Raw genomic sequence first — 20,377 nt, 5'->3', positions numbered from 1 at the left:
CTCCTTCAACACGCACACACACACACACACACACACACACACACACACACACACACACACACACACGTCCACCTGTTCAATTTCTGTGCACAAAATAAGCACATAAAAGCCCAGACACACACACAACACACAATGAATTGACTCAAGCAGGTACACACACATGTACACAGGCAGGCAAACACACACCCATGCACACACACTTATATATTATTCTCCTGCCAAAGCCTTTAAAGGCGACCGTGTGGAAATTGATCTCCATTTCTAAAGAGCATAGATTCATTGTTACAGCCTCTCTCTCTCCCTCTCTCTCTCTCTCTTACACACACACACACACACACACACACACAGCCTGTCACTTTGTTCCCAGATGGCCCACTGACACACAGCCCCAGCCTCTTCAGTCTTACCTGTCGACAATCAGCGGTGATTTTTGTTCATTTGTCTCCGCTATTTACGCAATAGGGGGGCCACAACAAAAGCCTTTATGTGTGTGTGTGTGTGTGTGTGCGCGCGCGCGTGCGTGTGTGTGTGTGTGTGTGTGTGTGTGTGTGTGGGCGGGCGGTGTGTGCGTCCATGTTTATGGAACTCCAACAACACAAAGGACAGAGATGAATGAAAGCCGGCTTTCATTTCAGGAAGAATTGCTTTCTTCCATCATCATCAACATTAATTCAGCTGCTTTGAGCTTTGTGTATTTTTGTATTTATTAATGACACTGAGGCTCACTTGCTTCTGTCCAGTCTTAATTATTATTTGGAGGCTTGAATCCAACATTTCATTTCCTCCTTCCACTGAAGTGTTTAGCAGGCAAATCAATGAAGGATCTGAAACATTCAGCTGTTGTGGAACAGCTCAGGTGACCTTAACCTTGTACTTTTTTAGTGTGTAGTGTTGTCAGGCTGGCAGTATGCAGAATGTTTCTTACTCTCAACAAATCCCAAAAAGACCAAAAGACCAAAACCAACAAAGAATTATAGCTGCTGCGCAGCAATGGTCGGGGCCGGACAATTTTAGGCAAAACTAGGCAATTCTGAGCAACACACACACTAAAACAAAGCATATCACAACATAGAAGTTACATCATATAATTATGGCATGCCCTTCAAATTGTGGATGAGTGGCTGAAGTGATCAGACTCATAATATACAAAGGAAAGAAAAAACTCAAGAACAAGAAAGTAAGAATAACATTAACTGCTAGCAATTATGAACAAACTGGCCTGATCTAGCTTAAAGCTAAACATTATCCATGGTGACAAAGATGAAAACATTTTTTAAAATGTAAAAGTAGCTATTGGATAGACTCTGCATATTGACTGATAGCTAAGCCAAATAAACAGGGAAAAGAGACAAGGGATAACAGGGAAAAGTGTTGATAAAGAGTATTTGTCTCTCCACAAAACTGCCTGGATCATAATTATTTTAACCTTGGTAGTCTCTAATCCACATAGCATGATGTCTGAACATAGGACTCTCACATTAGAATATTCATTCAGCCCTAGCTGAGGCTTGAACTCACAACTTCTGAGATTGAGGTCCGTCTTCTATCTCACTGAGCTAATTGGCAAGTGGCAGTTTATGTGTGGCTTCACAAATTGACTAAGCCAAGCATCAGGGTGCCAGACAGTAGCCATCCATGCCATGGAAAAGCAAATTTCAAGGTGAAAGTTCCAAAGCTGTAGCACATATGGTTGATTTGTTATGAATTTTCAAAGTTTTGAAATTTAAAGGCTTGTTGTAGCGCCACCATCAGGACTATTGTCTTGTGTTTCCAGTTGGGGACATCTGGCATGAGACTGGACCTTTATGAAAAGTTTGGATAGATTTCTCATATGGAAACATTGCACAAGCTGAGGCTTGAACTCACAATCTTCAACAACAAGAACCATCCTCTATCTCACTGAGCTAATTGGCAAACAGGATGTCACATGTAGCTTCACAAATTGACTAAGCCAGTCACCTGTGTGCAAGACAGCAGCTGTTAGTGTGTAAAGGCAGATTTCAAACGGCTGTCAAAAATTCAGTTATGAAGACAAAAATATGAAAATACACAAATTGCATCTAGACAGCATGGAGATGTTGGTAATTTGTTTTTAACAATGATTTATTGGCTCCGTAAGTGAAAAACTGATGTTTAAAAATGCCATTTTTACATTGACTCCAATTGTTCGCATGAGAGCGAAATTCAAAATGCTGTAAAAAAAATTCAGTTTTTGAGATAAAATTCTGATATTTTCCAAACATCATCTACCATGACTCCAAAATTTTGTCATTTTTTTAATGAACATTGAAAATGTATTTAGCAAGAATTTGCAGGTATATGTTTACAATACCATTTACAGTCACACATTTTGATGCACTGTAGGCTCATTTTTCGATAAATCAAAAATCTGTGTGGACAGTCTGAAGATGCTCTGTAGCAAGTTTGGTGTCAATTGAGCAAAAATTGTGGGAGGAGATAGGTTTAAGAAGTTTTGATGGACTTCATAATTTGCAATAGGTTTAAATGTACAAAAGTCTTCAGTATTGGGGCTACATTTTGGTGAAAGTTGCAAATCTGTAGCACATATGGTTGATTTGTTGTGAATTTTCAAAATTTTGAACTTTAGAGGCTTGCTGTATCACCACCATCAGGACTATTGGCCTGTTTTTGCAGCTGAGGCAATCTGGCATGGGACTGGACCTTTGTGCAAAGTTTGGTGATTTTTCGAGCATGGGAAGTATGATTTCCTCGGAAGAAGAAGAAGAACATGCAGCAAAACAATAGGCTTAGGCTGCCCGGCCCCTAATAACAAATTATTGCTTAGTATCATGTGTATCCACATCCTGATATATCTTATTCCCCTTTGCCAATCTCCATCGTTGTCCTGAAACTATTCAAACACATTAATGAGCCTTCATGACCATGAACATACACACTGTCGTTTATACAAAGTCAGTCCAAGATACACCATTCGTCTCAGGGGTGTTGTAGTTGGGGTTAAAGTGGAACTGATTGCCCAGGGCCCCAATAAAAGGGGGGCCCATGAAAAGCCTGTCAATAAAAGTTTGGTTTTGTTTGCAATTTGTGATTTTTTAGTAATTAGTGCCATATGGTTAAAGACTTAACTTTGTATAAAAATAGTGGAAGCTCTCTGAGGGCCCCACTCACCCTTTAAAGGTGCAAAATGGTGTAGTTCGCCCCTCCACTAAAAGTTGTCTCTAAACCTCTAGACCCAAGTGAGTGACTGCTTATGCTGCTTAGTACAATATCATGTCTTTCGCCAAGATGCAAAAAGGAAGGGGAAAGAAAGCAAACTGACCTCGTTAAAAAAAAAAAAAAAAAAAATTCAAAAGGTACTTAAGAAAGACATGAATTAAGAGAGGAAGGGTGGGGGACCCACAGAGACTGCTTTTGCATAGGGCCCAGAATTTGGTGCTGCAACGCTGGTCCTGCACAACACATTCTCACTACCAACTCGTCAAATACCGTGCTTGGTCAGTGGCCCTACACATCCAGCTATGATGCTCTGCATCAGCTTTGGACATTCAGGGACATTACACTCTTTCCAAAATAAACTTCTGTTTTTACAGTTTCTGCTTGTTTAATGCATACAGACTATTTTCAAAGCACACTTAGAATGGTAGTAAAAAAAAAAAAAACACCTTTTTTTTTAGGTTTACTTTCATAAGTCTAGGCAACCACCTAATGTAGTTAAGTTTAGAAAAAAAATCATGGTTTGACTTAGAATAAGTAACGTAACGTTACATCATGTGACATATCTCACATATGTAACGTGACATATGTCAATAGCATTGTATGCTATACATACTAACACACTACATTGCTATTAAAATAACTTGATTGACTTTTGGTTTCACATGGGAAACTAAGAGCAGTCTCACAAGTGAAAGTCCAGAGTTTGTTTGAACCCATCCACCTCCACTCCCACCCACCCTATGTAGACTTTCTCACTCTTTATATTATGGCAGTTGCTCAGTGTGTAAAAAATGCTGCCACCCGGTGAGTCTCATACTGCCACTAAAGGGTGCCTTTGTGCGTCAGTGTCTGATGCTGATGGCAAAAGTGACAAAGCATTAGTGTTTGACAAGATGAGTGTGAGACTGATGCTATCCTGCTGCTGTAAATTCTCACTAGAGCACAAACTGTGCATTAATCCACGGAAGAAAATAGTCCCAAACAAGTGCACAATCTACTATCGTTTGAGTGACTTTTACTAAAAACTATAGTGCCCAGCTGTTTCAGCAAGTTACTTAGCCTTTTTTTCACTATATTTGTAAACTGATTTAAAAGATTTATGTCTTAAACACAAACGTATAGGCTGATTGCCTCAGACAGGGTAGGGAAATCACACAGTATTGAGGGATATTGTCGGTTTCAGTCTTTTCATAGGATTTGTTGACAAAAGGAAGAATATGGAAGGACATAAGGGTAAAAATTGGGCCTAAAAACATAACTATCAAATATGAGATCCCAAAAGTGGCACTCTGGCTTCAAAAAAGCATCTAATTTTACAAGGCTGATATTATGTTGAACAGTTATTGAAGCCAACACCATCTATTTCTCACTTTGAAACATGAAATATTTGACAAATTCATTATGTACAACTTCTAGTGTGTTTTTAGACTGGTTGCTATCCATTTTTTTGGTGCAAATTCTAGAATATTTTGAAGAGATTCTCTAGCAGAATTCAGATCATAATGGATGTAATGCAGTTTGAAGTAAAAATATCGAAATGAAAAAAAAAAATCAGTCTTAAGAAAAACACATTTGTCACAAATAAGGTAAAACCAAGAGCTCAGTAACAGCAGGAGAAATGAATGAAGTCAGTTTAAAACACTGACATCGACTGTCAGCATTGTTCAAAACCCCAGTGACAACAACATCCATAATATGGTGGTGAGGAGGGATGCCCTGAAATCCAATCTGGTCGCATGATGTTATGATTTCTGCTGGAATCCTTCACAACAACAACATCCGCAGCAGCAGCACACAACAACAACCGGATTTACTAGAATCTGCTTATCTGACGTTCTGAGCCGCCTCACAGAGAAAAACACAATTTGGGATTAACTGATCTCTTTCTCTCAATTCCACATGTAAAGAGCTTCCGTGATGATTACAGTAATGATGCACATCATTTTATTTTTAAGCCAAATTCTGTGTAATAAAATGTAGCTTTGTATTTACCACAAATTCACTACATTGTGGCAAAAGATTTTGCTGTGATTGGTTGTGTCTGCATCTCATTGGTGGTTGTGATGGCAGTGATGGTGTAGTAAGTTGATGCCTGACTTTATTACCTCTGGCTGTTCTGAAACAACCTGTGAGGATTTACAAGTGCTTCCAAACAGTATAAAGTAATGGCTACACATTAGTACCACACAACCTCTGATCAGGTCGATAATCAGATGGTAAAGTTTTCAAAAAGCTCTGTTTTCCCCACTCATGCTGCAGAAGATAAAAAAGACAGTTTTTGGAATTGGGAATGGTGTCTTAGTGTAGACAGAGGGCCAAAACAGAGAGAACTTTTTTTTTTAACAGGTAAAATGTATCCTCACTAGAGTTACGCAGACACGCCATAGCTCATTAAAAACACTTAGATGAGACTGAATGTAAAACCTTTGTAAGTGCTAGAAAAATGCATTTTATTTAAATAGAATCTGAACTGACACAGTGCTATCAAAGATGTGTTTGACCATGGTTTTAATAAGCCTAGATAAATTATGGTGGTCACTACATTTAAAATGTTGTATAAATATATCTTTAAATGGACAGACACCCATTTTGTAGAGACCTCACCAAAGAAATGACAGCACAAGATGTCCTATGTTTATGTTTTCTTGAAAAAGAGTACTCCATCAAGAATATATTGTCGGATTTATAATGGATAGTTTTATAACAAAAAGGATCAAAATGGATGCAGAGATATTGAGAACCAGAGATACTGTCTTTTAGATTCCATGCATTTTTCTTCCTCGTCAAAACCTGGCACCTACATTACCCACAATGCTACTCAAATGCTGACAGCTCAGCCGGGAGATTCAGTGTGATGTGCTAGTCGTGGCAGTTGTAGTGTTGAGTGTCCACTAAGCTCACTTCCATCTAACTCCACACCCTGACATTTTTTTAAATTTTCAAACCCATACCAGACCCAACCAACACTGATTCAGGTGACATCACATGTTTAAATTTAATTTATCAGACTTCATACAATTCCCTCCAGAGCCACAAAAGGCATTTTTTCCCCCGCATATGTAGTTGTAATTTCAACACCTGTAAACACAGTTTGATGAGCAAAATGGTGGAGTTCCCTTTAAATGATCTCTTGCAATTTTGTGAATAATTACGTCCTCTCCACCACATAAACATTGAGATTGATGGTTGGATGTACAAGAACTAAAAACAAAGAATGCTATCTATGGGCTAAAACAGGAGGAGTTTTAGTCACCTAAAATTCTTGATTATATTAAATTGTGACAGCATGTCATGAACTTTAAACAAGGTATTGTGCTGTTAACATTTGGATTCCATCATGCACGCCTGAGCACCACCTTAAATTCTTTGACAATGTAACCATAGCACACGGACTTACCATGTGTGACATCACCAAAAAAAATTTTAATGGACATTTTATAACCTTGACTTGGGTTTGGGATTTGTGACCTTAACTTGTGGCAAAATATGACTGACTTCACATATTTGGAGGGTTTTTAAGGCTTTGTATATCTGTAGGGCCTTTTGCTATTGACTTCAGTACAACCAGTCTTATGTGTCTTTGAGCCAGCCTCCAACAGTCATGACAGAAACAGTTCCTCGCATTTAGCTCGGATGGTTATCACTTGGATTTTACAAGCACAGTTTGGTGATCCCAAGTGGCAGCAGCACATAACTGTGAATTCTGAAGAACTTTGACAATTCTGAAGTGCCTGCAAATTATGTAACATGTTGTCAGAACACTGCAAACTCCTCAGCACTAAGACAAGGTCAGGGGGTGGAGGGAAGACTGTGACTGGAAAATGCTCCAAGATCAGGCAGGTACAAATCAGTGTTGTTACATAAATCCTATTAAATCATAGATATGTTTTCACATATTTTTCATCATTTAATTGTTGTCGGTAACAAACTCCTCTATTTTTGCTTTTGAATACTTATTCTTTTAGACAAACTCAAGTTACACTATTATTACTTAATGTTGTTCCAGAAGCCACACTGTGCTGTTTATTTATATAGACCTTCATTACAAAGCAGTCTCAAAGGACTTCAGACTGGATGATAAAATCGTGTTGATGCACCTTCAGGCAGGACACCGTCTCACTTCTGTCCTAGTTTAAGCCCCAGTCACTGTCACGTCTCTGTCCCATTTTCTGGGCCAGGCCCCATCGAGTCAGTCCCACACTTGGCTGACTAATATCCACCTTTATCTGATGATACTTAGAAAAGCTTCAGTTCCTAAATGATTTGAGGTGCAAATAATCGTAAACAGGAATAGCATAGTTCAGTAAGATTTGCTACCTCTGATGAATTACACCAGTCACATATGAGGCAGGTGCTAGAAAAGGAGACAGAAAAAGGAAAGAGGGAGAGAAATGGAGGCTAGAAAGAACTTTAAGTGGATTATAGGCCAAATATTAACAGACTACAAGCCTACAGCAGAGCTAGTAAGGCTGTACTTAGGCACAGGGATGCTATGAGCTAAGTGGGAGCTCTAATGAGCACTAAAAGCAACATGGAGCTGGAAAAAATGTCAAGGGGCTCAAGTCCCAGGCCCCAGGAGTACCCAGGGCCTCTCGAGACATGCTTAAAAAAATGTTTAAATATATATATCATGAATTATAATGTACTTTTTCTCCACTGCTACAAACAGTATTGGGCCACGGAAGTCACAGAGGTTTCCTGTGCAATAGCTATGGTGATCAGCTCACTGTAGTGCAGAACAAACTGGTCACACTGTCAGTTCAAGGCGGGAAAATCATGCCTTGCCGTTGGTTATATAAGGTACGATGACGGAATTAGGGAACAGAGTTGTCTCGCTTCGCAGTTGGAAATGGAGGTAGTAACCACCGAAACAATGTCTCTAGGGACAGCCAGCAGGACGGGACCTTGGTGTGATATTTTGACAATGTGTTAAGTGTCACCGCAGAAAATTTAAAAAGTAGCCGGTAGCAGCTAGCAGCTAACTCAAAAAAAAAAAAAAAGAACAGCAGCTGACAATGTCCACAAACTGGGAAAATAATGAGGTCCAGGAGCTCCTTACCCTCCAAGCAGAGGACAAGATCAGCCACCATGTAACAGAGACGGTAAATGACTGTTATGATGCTGCTAATGTGTGTTACATGTCACACTAGAGTCTGACACTGTTGTGCTGCATGTCACGCCCGTCACCCTTCTTTTGATTCCATGATGACATGAAGCAGTCTATAATCACACACGGGAGCAGCATCATTCCACAATTGTTTGGTTTAGTAATGCAAAGGCAGCATGAAGACGGGACTTTGTAGCAGCTCTAAAGTGCAATCACTGTGTGAAGAGGGCTAAAGAAAGACTGATCTTCTGCTGTCGTCACTGTGCACACATACCAACTCGGCTGAAAACCTAGCTTTGGCTTTACTTACCGTTTATGTATTGTCTTATATTGATTCATTTTTATTTTCTGTTTACTAATTACTAGAACACTTTATTTAGTATTTGTCACTGTCCATTGACGGAGGGAGAGAATACCTTCCAACATCTACAGCTCAGGGCACAAAGAAATATTGAGACACCTATGCAGCTGAGTCAGTGTTGTTTGGTGCTGAAGACAAGAAAGGAGCTGAAGAAAAGGAAATCTGTGGGTGAAAGAAGTGAGCCTCTAGTTTGAGTGGCAGGTGGAAAGATTATCAAATAAATTAATATAAAATACAAAGCAACCTTAATTTTACTAAAAATTTAATCAATCTTTATTTAACTGGCCAGAAAAAAAACAGCCAGATACACACATTTAGGATTTAATATTCTGGAAAACAGCAATCACATGAAACCTCTCAGGATGCTTAACATGTAATTCAAATCATGAGCCACTGTTGTTGAGTTGAAATAAAAAAAGATAAAAACAGATTTAGAGTAAAAGACAAATCCAGCATAAGGCATCTTCTTGTAGAATGTGCACTTCTTAGAAGATTTTCTATCTGCAGGAATAAAAATAAAACTCTTCATGCTGAGATCCAGCGGGGGATTTTGTTCACCGTTAAGATGTGAGGCGGTGAAATGATCAACTGCTGACATTTTTCCTTAAAAATTGATTTTAGAACTGCAGTAGTGCATCTATTGCTGGAACTCTTTTTCCAAATCACCAGCTTTTGTTTCCCTTTTTATTTTTCTCTTCAAGGACAAAGAAGCTACTTGTACTGATGAAGAGCTTAGATTTGATTGAAGCGCTTTATAAGAGGTTAGAAAGGTTTGTCTCTATTTGTATTTGTATGTGCTGGAGTGACATTACACTGAGTTTGATTGGATGACAAATATCTAAAAACAATAGTTTTCATCTACAAGTCAAAGCTGTTTTCAGCATTTCTGAATAGATCCAAAATTAATACAAATCCCATACAATTCAAATGCGTTTGTAACGTACATGTACTTGCAAAAATGATGTTCAGTGGAGACACATAATCCACTCATGGTCAGATCAACATATTATAGATGAACAGAAAATCTTGTCTTAGAAAACCAAAATCTTGTTTATCTGAAAATCTGCACTGGACAAAAATGTAGTAAATGTATGTTTTGGTTTTTTAAATTCACATGAGATCACTGTTTTGTTTTTCCCCCCTCAAATCTCTGGGAATGGATAATTTAACTGCTGAAAATGGACACAAAGCTGTAAATGTTTTGGTTTTTAATAAAATAATGCATTAATGTACATTTTTCCATCACTATCATCAGCATTTTTGGCTTTATACACTCCCTCACACAGACACATCCATCTTCACATTTGTTTGATCATCTGTTTAGAGTGTTGGTGCACAGCTTCGACGAAGGCGCCCACGTTCTCCGGGTCCATGTCGGGGTAAAGGCCGTGGCCCAGGTTGGCGATGTAGCCCCTGGTGCCAAAACCCTCCAGCATCTTCTTTACGATGTCCGAAATGCGCTCCTGATGAAGAGGAGGAGAAGGAGAAAGAGAAAGAGGGAGAGAATTAAAGGTAGGGATCAACTGGCAGACCTTTTAGATTAGTCATGGTTCAACAAGGGCTTTAGAATATTTATAATAAGTCCATAAGAGTATCTGAGTGAGACATACTTTGCTCAAACTGGGTCAGAGAGGAACATTTATAGGAACTTGTGGTGAGGAGTTATAAATTGCCCTACTGTGTGTAAACAAAAGTTTGTCAGAATGAATAACAGCACTTCACCATATTATGTTGAAATGTATGAATTGAAATAATGCGGAATAAAAATAGGATTAACAGCATATATGCGAGTGCTGAAAATAGCAGCAGCAGCACTTGAGAAAAGTGAAGAGTAGCAGTAGTTTATTTCATGAGAAATAATACTAAATTCTTCTCTGGAATCCACATTCAACAACTCACACTAAACAGTTTACTTAACAGAGGTCGCTGGTGGCTCATTTCTAAATTAACAGCTGTGTTAGAATGTAAGTTCATTGCAAACAATTTATACAATTCAATTTCAATTCAATTTTATTTATAAAGCCCAATATCACAAATCACAATTTGCCTCACAGGGCTTTACAGCATACGACATCCTTCTGTCCTTATGACCCTCGCAGCGTTTAAGGAAAAACTCCCCAAAAAAAACCCTTTAACGGGGAAAAAAAACTGAAGATTTTCCAGTAAATGTAAGGAAACAAGCTAATCCATTTCTGTCTGTAACAGGACAGGTGTGTCATTGCTTTAACAGGACATTCGAAGATCTACTCCGTGGATTCAGGAGATGTCTTGCAGCCTGGCATTACAAAAACACACTTACACAGTAAGTTACAAGGTAAGTTGTGGATATGGGTGCCTTTCTTACATTACATGTCACACCTGACTGTGTTGGTGTCTGTGATCAGACAAGGGGCTTCAAGCAAGAATTGTCTGTAAGTGGTTTATAGAAGCCATTTGTGGCATTCACTGATTTTCTTGTATGTAGAATTTAATGCCTCTCTCCACTGGGGAAACACTTGTTTGTCCTGAAATCAAAATACCTTAATCTGAATGACTTAAATCTGAAACTGACACAGAAATTAATTATGATAAAATATGAGACGAAAGCAAAATTAATATATTTTTACGTCATTATGACTGGCCAATTTGCTGAGATGGGTTTTTTTCTTTTTTCTTTTCTTTCTTTGTACATGTACATAAGGTGTTCGTCTTTTCAAAATCAGTAAAGATAGTTTTGAAACTAGAATTAGCACTTTGCGGTTGTATGCCTCCGTGAACAAGTCAAGTCTCAGTTACAGTTTACATCCATGTCTGTGAAAACATGAGTGCTTCACATACATCTTCCCCCCAGCAGCACAGAAAATCTATACAATCAGTGCAGTTTCAAAATGGACACCAAAGATTAGTGTCACCAATTCAGTATCTGACCAAATGTCTCCCCTTCTGTTCCTGAGATATGATGCTGAGGAATGGCCAGGAAAGTGTTTTTGCAGAACATTATGATGTCACAGTGAATTTGGCCTTTGCCTTTTTGGATATAAAATGTTGTCACTTCCTCATTTTATCCTATTAGACATTTGTGTAATAATTTGTCCTAGTTAGCCCATGAATTCTTGAGTTATGGTCAAAAAACATTATATGTGAGGTCACAGTGACCTTTGACCTTCAACCATCAAATTCTAATTAGTTCATAAGTCCATGTGAAGTCATTTATGCCAAATTTGAAGACACTTCCTTAAAGCATTCTTAGAATATTGCGTTGACTAGAATGGGATGGATGCACGTACAGACAGACAGCCAGACAAAACATAACACTCCAGCCATGGATGTCGCTGGCGTGAAGGCATAAAAAACAGGACAAGAACAGGGAAAAAAAATGTTTGCGTCATTGTTTGGGAGCCTAAACCAAAGAGAGATTGGAGGTTACCTTTGTAGCGTAGAGTGCACAGGGGTCCATGTTTCCCTGCAGGCTGACCTTCCCTCCTGTGCGCTCCCTGAATACACACAGACACACACAACACAGGACACACAGGGTAATCCTTTAACCAACAGGTTAAGCATTTGATGAGCGGAGCAGGACACACAAATGTTTGTTGACTTAAATCCTGCACCCAGTGACATACCAGGGATGAGGGACAGGTCACTAATGGTTAACCTGCTCCTCAGGAGCACGACAGTGCGGTTCATGACCAGTGCTACTGACTGCCTCCATCTCTGAGATGTATTCACCTTCAAGCTATTTCGGCAGTTTGACCATGACAGTGGATTTTGGATTTTGTGTATTGATCCTTTTCTATTCCTGCTCACATTCCAGAGATGTCTCAACATCGTAAATCTTACAAACTACCACCGGAGGTGCCAGCTCTGGTTGAAATTCAGATTTCTATTACTTTTTCACAAATAGCCGATGGGCTGATGTAGCATATTTAACACAGAGCTTAATGCAGAGAAGATATTCTAGAAGGTGCAGTTCAGATTTAGATTTTTAAATGATTTAATTTTTTGTGTCACGTTGTCCTTTTATAACCAAAACAGCATTTTAAGGAATTATTGGAAAATGTATCAGCAGTAAAGTAAGGGCAGCTCTCTATAGGTGTAAGCGTGCGTGTGTACGTGTGTGTGTGTGTGTGTGTGTGTGTGTGTGTGTGTGTGTGTTACCGTGCTGATTGTGGGTCAATGGTCCAGTCCAGCCCAACCACCTCATAATTAGACTGAGACAGGTCCTCTAGACCGTAGTGAGCGTCCTTTGCAAACACAATCTGGCAGACACACAGCCACAGAGAAGTAAAGAGTTGATTTTCAAAGCAAGCGGGAAGCTTCATAAACCATTTTTGGTAAAATGCTGCCATCTTGTGGTAATAAAATATAACAGCTATTTCTCTAAGACCAGATGAATCCTTAATGATCCCTCCTGGGGAAACTGTGTTGTTGAAGCAACAGAGTGATAAGAATAGACCAGAGTCTTGAAACTAATATAGTTAGTAATTATAACAACAGAACACACAGAAAACACAGCAGATAGATAAATAAATAAATATAAAGAGCTGTCACAGTTGACTCGTTTGCTGTTTGGATGATGTGCAGCTGTACATCATTAGCCACTGACACTGTCAAGAAGAGCACGTGCAGAAACGTGACAAATTAAAAAAAAACAAAACACATGCACAGTGTTACCACAGGAGTCTTTAGGGCATATATATTTATATTTGAAGAAGCACAGTTAAGCTTGTGTGCAGCTGTCTCTCACCATGGGTACGTCCTGTCCTGACTCCTTTAGTTTATCTTTGACGCGGCGTGCGATGTCTCGAAGGTAAGGCAAAGAGAACTCTTTAAACTCATCTGGAGCCAGAATGCCAGCGTGGGACTCAAACACCTGCAGAGCCTGAACAACACACACAGAGCAGAGGATAAAGAATTTCTTTTTAAAACCTGCAATAACTGATTATACATATCATCAACTTATTAAGTTAATATGGCAAGCAAGTTAGCAAACAGTTGCCAATTTAAATATTCAGTAGCGTGGGAGCAACATAAGTATTTGTTTAGAGTTGTGTTTGCCTCCTTTCAATGAAATTCAGTCCTACATTCACTCTCTTTTAGCTCTGGTTTGGTCTCCACCAACTCATGAGGGAAATACCTGGCTTTTTAACTGCTAAATGCTCCACTGTGTCCACCTGCTAGGCACTAACTCTGTCTGTCTGTTGTTTGGTTCTGGGCAAGTCGTGTCAATGAGTTCATGAGTTTAGGACAAAAACATGGTGATGACTTAAAATTCCGGAGAAACTTTTGACCATTTACAGCTTTAGGTTAATTTTGCTACTCTTCAGTTTACTGCAATGTGCACCATCCAAGCGTGGTAGCAAGCTTGGTCATTAACGCCGTCCCTTAATACATCCATGGCCACGAACCAACAATGTTGCCGTGGAAATACTGTGCCCACCCTCCAGTCTCGCACCAGCTTGCCTCAGTGAGTAAGCTTTTAGCATTGCTGGCTATGTAACCACTGTTAGCAGTGTCAACACAGCTAGTGGTGTTAACATAGTAAGCAATGCTACAAGGGTTATGTGATTTAAAATAAAGCCAGTTACTCATTGGGGAGACTTGGGGAGAGACTGGAGGATAGGCACAGTGTTTCCGCAGCAGTGCATTTTGGTCTGCCATCAGGGTGGTGTTACCAGTTGTAATCGCCAAACAAGCAGTGCTGCTAGCTAGCTTAAGTTAGTTCACTCCCGACCTGGGAGGTGCAGAGCAGAGTCCTGCACTGCACTGGTGCACTGCACCCTGCACAGCTGATTTGCGGGTGGTTTTTAAAAAAACATTTTTTCCCGGGTTCGGATCTGGGTGGAAAAAATAACATGCGGGTCGGATCGCAGGTTTTAGATAAACACATCAGTCATTAGCTCGGTAAACTACAGATAACTATCTTGGTCATTATTTACTCTCTGAGGATTACCTCCGCTATTTCGCAACGGTCATTGGTTCAGCTGTTTACACGCGTTTCACCATCTAATAACACAATTTGTGATTGGACGACAGAATCAACATGGCTGCCACCGTCTAACAAGCGCTGCTTTCAAAACAGTAAATAATTATTTAGGTATTTGAGAAATAAGTGGATAAAACGTACAACTATCACTTTATAATGTTTCTGAAGTGTTTCCCTGATGGATTACTTCTCTCCTCGATGGATTCTAAAAACACGTGATGGCTCGTAACTGCTGAACGTCGCTCTGGACAGAAAGTAAGTCTATTATTACACATGTAAAGTTCCTTTACATAGATTAAAAGTTTAAAAGCATTAAACGTAACAAACCAGTGCTTCTACACTCGTATGGGAGAAGAACACAGAGGGTTGATGATGGAGCTGAAGTCAGGTTTTTATTGTGAGAGCTGCTTCATTCAGGTCGTTGTTTACTCACTGGCACCTTAACTGTGGCGATATGCTGTTCAATATTCAGCCAATATGACCCAAAATGATTACTTTAAATCTGGGTTACGGTCGGGCTGCGGGTCGTGTTTCAACGGGTCGGACCGGGTTGTGGTACTAATTGGCCTGATGTGCGGGTTTGCGGTTCGGGTGCGGGTTTGTACGTCGCCAGCTCGGGTCGGGGCGGATCTTGAAAACTGGACCCGTGCAGGACTCTGGTGCAGAGTGGCAAAGAAACCAGAGGTGACTGGAGTTGGGGCAGTAGGGATGTTTTCAAATGTTAACACTGCTGGCCGGCAGTCTGTTAGCAAAGCCATCAGAAAATAAAAGTCAAACATTTACAACACAGAGCATAAAATGTTCACCACCTCTAAATGGATAGCACCTTGAAATGCAGTGCAACAGCTGGCCACGTCAATGGAGCGCAGGACTAAAAGGAAAGGCCTTTTGTAGTTCATGTCTTTTTATCTTAAAATTGACCGGTTAGTTACCAGTTAATGGGCGTTGGTCTTTCAAAAGCCAACTTTACCGAAACTGACATTCCTACTTGTTAATATAAAAATATTATTGATAGCAGCTTGAAGTTCACCTAAATGAACACAGTTAAGTATTTGTCAAAGGGTCACCCAATCAAGATACCCGAATGACTGTGTTGTCATCACAGGTTTACAAATAATCTAAAAAATACTGTAGAGTGCAAAACAATATTCTCCCTTTTCTCACACTGTTCTGCCAGAAGGTCAGAGGTCGAGGACACTCGAGCAGAGAGGATGCTTGCCACTTCAAGACAAGGTTGATCCATGTGAAAGGACTCTCTCTAAAGTCACCCTGCTACCCCAAATACTGATATCTGCAGTAAAAATGGCAGTGCACTCTGCTGGTCTGACATTGTCTAGACTTTCTGTAAAGATTAGGTTTGTGCTCTCAGGCTGCGCTCAACTTTTTTTGGGGAGAAAATGCTGCCCCAATCACATTTTCTGCTGATACTGAGAGGCAGGTTTGTTTCCATACGGAGTGTGTGTAGGAGCTGCCGCAATCAGCAGTATTTATGTCCAAACTCTGAAATACTCTACACAATATGCCTTATACTCAGTCGCAGAGGTTTTCAAATTTTTTTTAATCCTATTGTTGTTGTTAACAGTCAGCTTTCCACATATCAGGAAAAACTGCAGACTCTATCTTTTAACTTGATTAAGATACAAAAGCAGAAACATTCTAATTTTCATGTGTCATGGCGGTGGTGCAACATAATCAAAACTGTATACACGTGTCCAGAGATTAGAAAGCAGAGGGTGTAACCTGAGCTCCAGCTGCCACCTGTCCCAGCAGATACTCCACTATCACATCTGTCAGCATCCTCAGCAGCATGTGGCTGGCCTCAGGGTGTCTGAAGAGCCAGTGCTTCGACTTAGAGAAGGTCTTTGAGCCCCCGCCTTCTATCATGTAGGACATCAGCGTCCACTGTGAAAGGACACAGCAAAGAGGGGAGAGTAAGAATCACAATACTCTGATTTCATTTTCTTTTTTTATGCTTTTCTATACATTGATAAACGTGTCTGTAAATGTGTCTAACCGGAGCTCCAGTGAATCCTATGAGCGGCACTTTGCCCTCTATCTTGTGTCTGGTCAGTGTGATGGCTTTGAAGACGTAGCCCAGCTCTTTCCCCACGTCCACTTTGGTCTGCAGACGCTGCAGGTCTTCTGGCTCTTTCAGGGGCTCTGGGAATGTAGGACCTTTACCTGCCACCATCTGGACATCCATACCCATGGCCTGGAGAGAGGAAGATGAATAAAAGAAATCATATGGCCCATAGTTTTTTCAATAAACAATACAAATATCTAACTCTTTATAGTTGGTTTATGATTTTAAACTGTTCAGAGTGTCCATCACCCTCAACTCCATGCAAACAAATGCCTAGTAGCTCATAAAAAAAGGATTACACTGACATGACCGAAATTATCACACCCAGCTATATATTACTACATTTTGTGTTACGTGAGGGTTTCAATATGTTTGTAGAACTTGTAGAATTTTTTTTTTTGTCACTTCGTCTCAAATTACCATGTAAGCTAACTGATTATGTTTTTGTCCACCTGACGACACTAAGTACACTAAAATTTGGTAAATCTGTGGGCTACAAAAACAAGGAGCTTAAGGAGGCTAAAACTACCCACAGGCAAACCCTCTTTAAATGACACACAGTAATTTGATTCTATGTTATTACGCCATTTACACATATCCAAAAGAAAATGAGAGAAGAAAGAAAGAGAACAGAGATGTGCAGTCAACATGCTACTGAATGAACCTGTCCTTATAGCTTTACCTGTGGGATAACCAGGATGTCAGAGAAGATGATGGCAGCATCGAAAGGAAAACGTCTCAGAGGCTGAAAGTAGAAAAAAAGGACATTTAACAAATACAAATAAATGGATAACACAAAAATAAAAGAGTGGTTGTTGTTTCTTGTCTTGCTGTGGTGGCCTACAGATATTTTATTATTATTAATTTACAACTGTACTATTATTAAGTAAATCAGTCAAGTAATTCATTTTTGTGAATTAATTTTAATTCATTTGCACATTGTAGCTTCTTCTTTCAGTGTGGTATTAAGTAATAAAAATACACTGCGGCAAAAGGCACCAAAATTAGTGAGTTGCGATGAAAACGTAATCTTTCAGACAAAATAAAATAATAAGTCACACTTTGGAGAATGAGATAGTGTGCTAGAGGACTGTCTTTATCATATAATACTCACAAAAAAACTCAGATGCTCTTGAAGAAAAGGGTCAGCACATGGGAAGAAAAACTGAACTTCAGGCACTGCAAAAGGGAGGACAGGTGACAATGTTTGCTTGACTACTGTCCACCCTTTTGCACCCTGACGTACACCATAGAGTCGAAACCGGTTGGTGTTTTAATGTAAGCAGCTATGTTTTGAAATACAGGCTTTTTAACTTAATTCAAATGCATCTGTTCCTGCTCAATGCATGAGTGCCTGAAGTTCATTTTTTCTTCCCACAAAATACTTAATGATTAAATTAATGTAACGTGATTTACAATGGGTATTTGCATGTAGGAAACAGCCTTAAGTGGGGTGTTGAACTCATCTTAGTTCACAGGCAACATACAGTCCGAGGTGGGCTGGACCTGAGACTTTCTATACCTTTCACTCTCCTGTGTAGTCATCTTGACATCACCACACCGAACTTAAGTGAAAGAAAACTGTATTCTGGTTCGGGTGGAAAAGCCTTTGAACACCATTTTACATGAAGAAGGTGCACAAGGTCATCCAGTGGGCAAGTCTGGACCCTTTGGCGGGCTGGTTCTGGCCCCCGGGGCTGCATGTTCGACACCCCTGGCCTCAAGTGTTGTTATACTAACACTGCTGTCTTGGAATTTAACATTCTGAAAACAAATTTTTAAAAATTACGTATTAGGCCTTTGATAGCAATCTGTAAAAGCACTGCTTTACCTGCAGAGTGAGCTCGCAGCAGGCCTCTGGTGACCGACATGTCTCAAAGAAGTCCTTCCCTGCTCTGGACTCACGAAACTCTGCAATTTAGATTCAACAAAACGTTAATGTCTTACTGATGTTTTAAATGTTTTAATGTCATTTGTAATAAAATTGTACTTTTTAAAGACATTTATTTGAAGTTGATAGAAAAACAAAACAACGATGCAGAGAAAGTTTTTAACTTTGTAAGGGAAAGAAATCTGTATTACAGAAAAGAAAACAAAGAAGCACTGATCACAGTACCTGGTAGATATCTTCCGGCCTGTCTCATACACCAGACAGGGACATGTGTAGTTTCTTCTCCTCGTGCTGCTCGCAGGAATGTATCATTTTGGAGCTGGGGGAAGTCTTTGGGGCTGAACAGAAAAAAAAAGGTCTAGTCTCTGTTGTCATCAAGCAATTCTGCATTAATTAAAAGAGGACTACCCCTCTGCTTCATTGAGAACCTTTTTTTTAATGAATTGCCCTTTATGAGAGTGAGGTTTGGATGGCAGTGTCCTAATCACTATAGTCTGAGAGCTACAATGCAATGCTAAGCTTCTGTTATCTAACATACAGGCAAACCCCTCCCTTTCCCCAGCAGTCATACAGGCATCCAGCTGTAGAGCTGTCAGTGACTGAGATGAGTGATAACACTTGTCTGTCCTCTTATCATCCTCCAGCAGCAGGAGAAAAACGGTTGAATGAAAGGCCGCTGTGGATGTCTCCGTGATGCATCACAGCCTGACTGAAATTCAAACTTTGACTTGATCCTGCTTTTCCAGTAACTTAAAATAGAAACCACTAAAGCATCTACACAAAACAAATTATGTTAACTATCCTGTAACACTTTCATAAATGCAGAATTGCTTAGATTTTACTCAAATGATGTAGAAATAATGGCTGTTGGTGTTAAACAGCATAACTCAAGAAGAGCTGTGATCTTCTATTTATTCTGCTTTCATCCAGTACCAATAACAATGCTAACAATAGATTTATTCCCACAATACTTATCACTACACAGCACTATGGAGATTAAGGTAAGTAAAACTAAACTAAACAAACAGGAATAACAATACTAGTAATAATAACGACAATGTTACGATTTAAAAAGAATAAACTACTCTTTAATGAATTTTCTCTGTGCCGAATTTATCAGAGGATCCAAATGATTCTTTAAAGCTAATAACTTGTGTTGCAAAGGATACTCACTTTTCCATGTGAGCGAAAGAATATTAAAATGTTGGTTTTGTGAATGAGATTCCTCTATGAGATAATGATCAGTGCTTACCAGGGGTAAGTATGTAACGTTAGTGGTAATGAGCGGTAAATGTTACTCTAAAACAGTGAAGACGGGGTTATAAACGCTGGACATAAACTCATTGCACATTGCGTGTAGAGATGCTTTCATAAGAATGACACAGGCATATTTCATAACGTCACTAAGCTAGCAGCCGAAATGCTCGCGTTAACCTCAGTGTACTTCAGTATGTTTAGGCTAACAACAAAAGAACTTACAGGATTAAACCGTCCTTGCTCATGTCGGCAGGGCTGAGGAGGTGTCAGGTTTTCTCAGACGCTCCTCTGTCTCTCTGTGAAGAAGTCGGTTGCGACCTGCAGCTCCTCAACTGTCATTAAACCTGCTTGCACTACTGTTTCAGCTCAGACCCCCCTTCTCTCCAGGGCGCGGCCATATTGGAAGACCATGTGACCAAACCAGGAAACGAGCCGCGCATTCAAAATAAAATACTTTGCCCTTTTCTTTAATAAAATGGATTTATGTGTTTGTTTTTCTATTGTTTGTAACTCAT

At 39.7% G+C, this 20,377-nt stretch overlaps 1 protein-coding gene across 1 annotated transcript; it reads right to left on the bottom strand.

Annotated features, from left to right (window-relative positions):
* Positions 1-9,347: 9,347 nt before the first annotated feature.
* On the bottom strand, positions 9,348-20,244 carry urod (uroporphyrinogen decarboxylase). Its single transcript, XM_033649598.2, has 10 exons — positions 20,085-20,244; positions 18,831-18,943; positions 18,546-18,625; positions 17,397-17,459; positions 16,646-16,843; positions 16,372-16,533; positions 13,393-13,527; positions 12,804-12,904; positions 12,073-12,139; positions 9,348-10,129 (listed from the first exon to the last, which is right to left on the bottom strand). The coding sequence occupies exons 1-10, from the start codon at positions 20,105-20,107 to the stop codon at positions 9,965-9,967; spliced, it is 1,107 nt and encodes a 368-aa protein (XP_033505489.1). The 5' UTR covers positions 20,108-20,244; the 3' UTR covers positions 9,348-9,964.
* Between the last annotated feature and the right edge of the window lie 133 nt (positions 20,245-20,377).

This window comes from Epinephelus lanceolatus, chromosome 12, assembly GCF_041903045.1.
Source record: "Epinephelus lanceolatus isolate andai-2023 chromosome 12, ASM4190304v1, whole genome shotgun sequence".
Lineage (NCBI taxonomy): Eukaryota > Metazoa > Chordata > Actinopteri > Perciformes > Serranidae > Epinephelus > Epinephelus lanceolatus.
This window is presented reverse-complemented; position numbering and strand designations above follow the sequence as displayed.

Coding starts and splice junctions, on each gene's coding strand:
- urod (XM_033649598.2), bottom strand. CDS start 20,107: ATGAGCAAGGACGGTTTAATCCT. Junction 18,626..18,830: donor GGCCGGAAGATATCTACCAG/GTACTGTGATCA, acceptor TCTAAATTGCAG/AGTTTCGTGAGTCCAGAGCA. Junction 17,460..18,545: donor GCTGCGAGCTCACTCTGCAG/GTAAAGCAGTGC, acceptor TTCTACTTTCAG/CCTCTGAGACGTTTTCCTTT.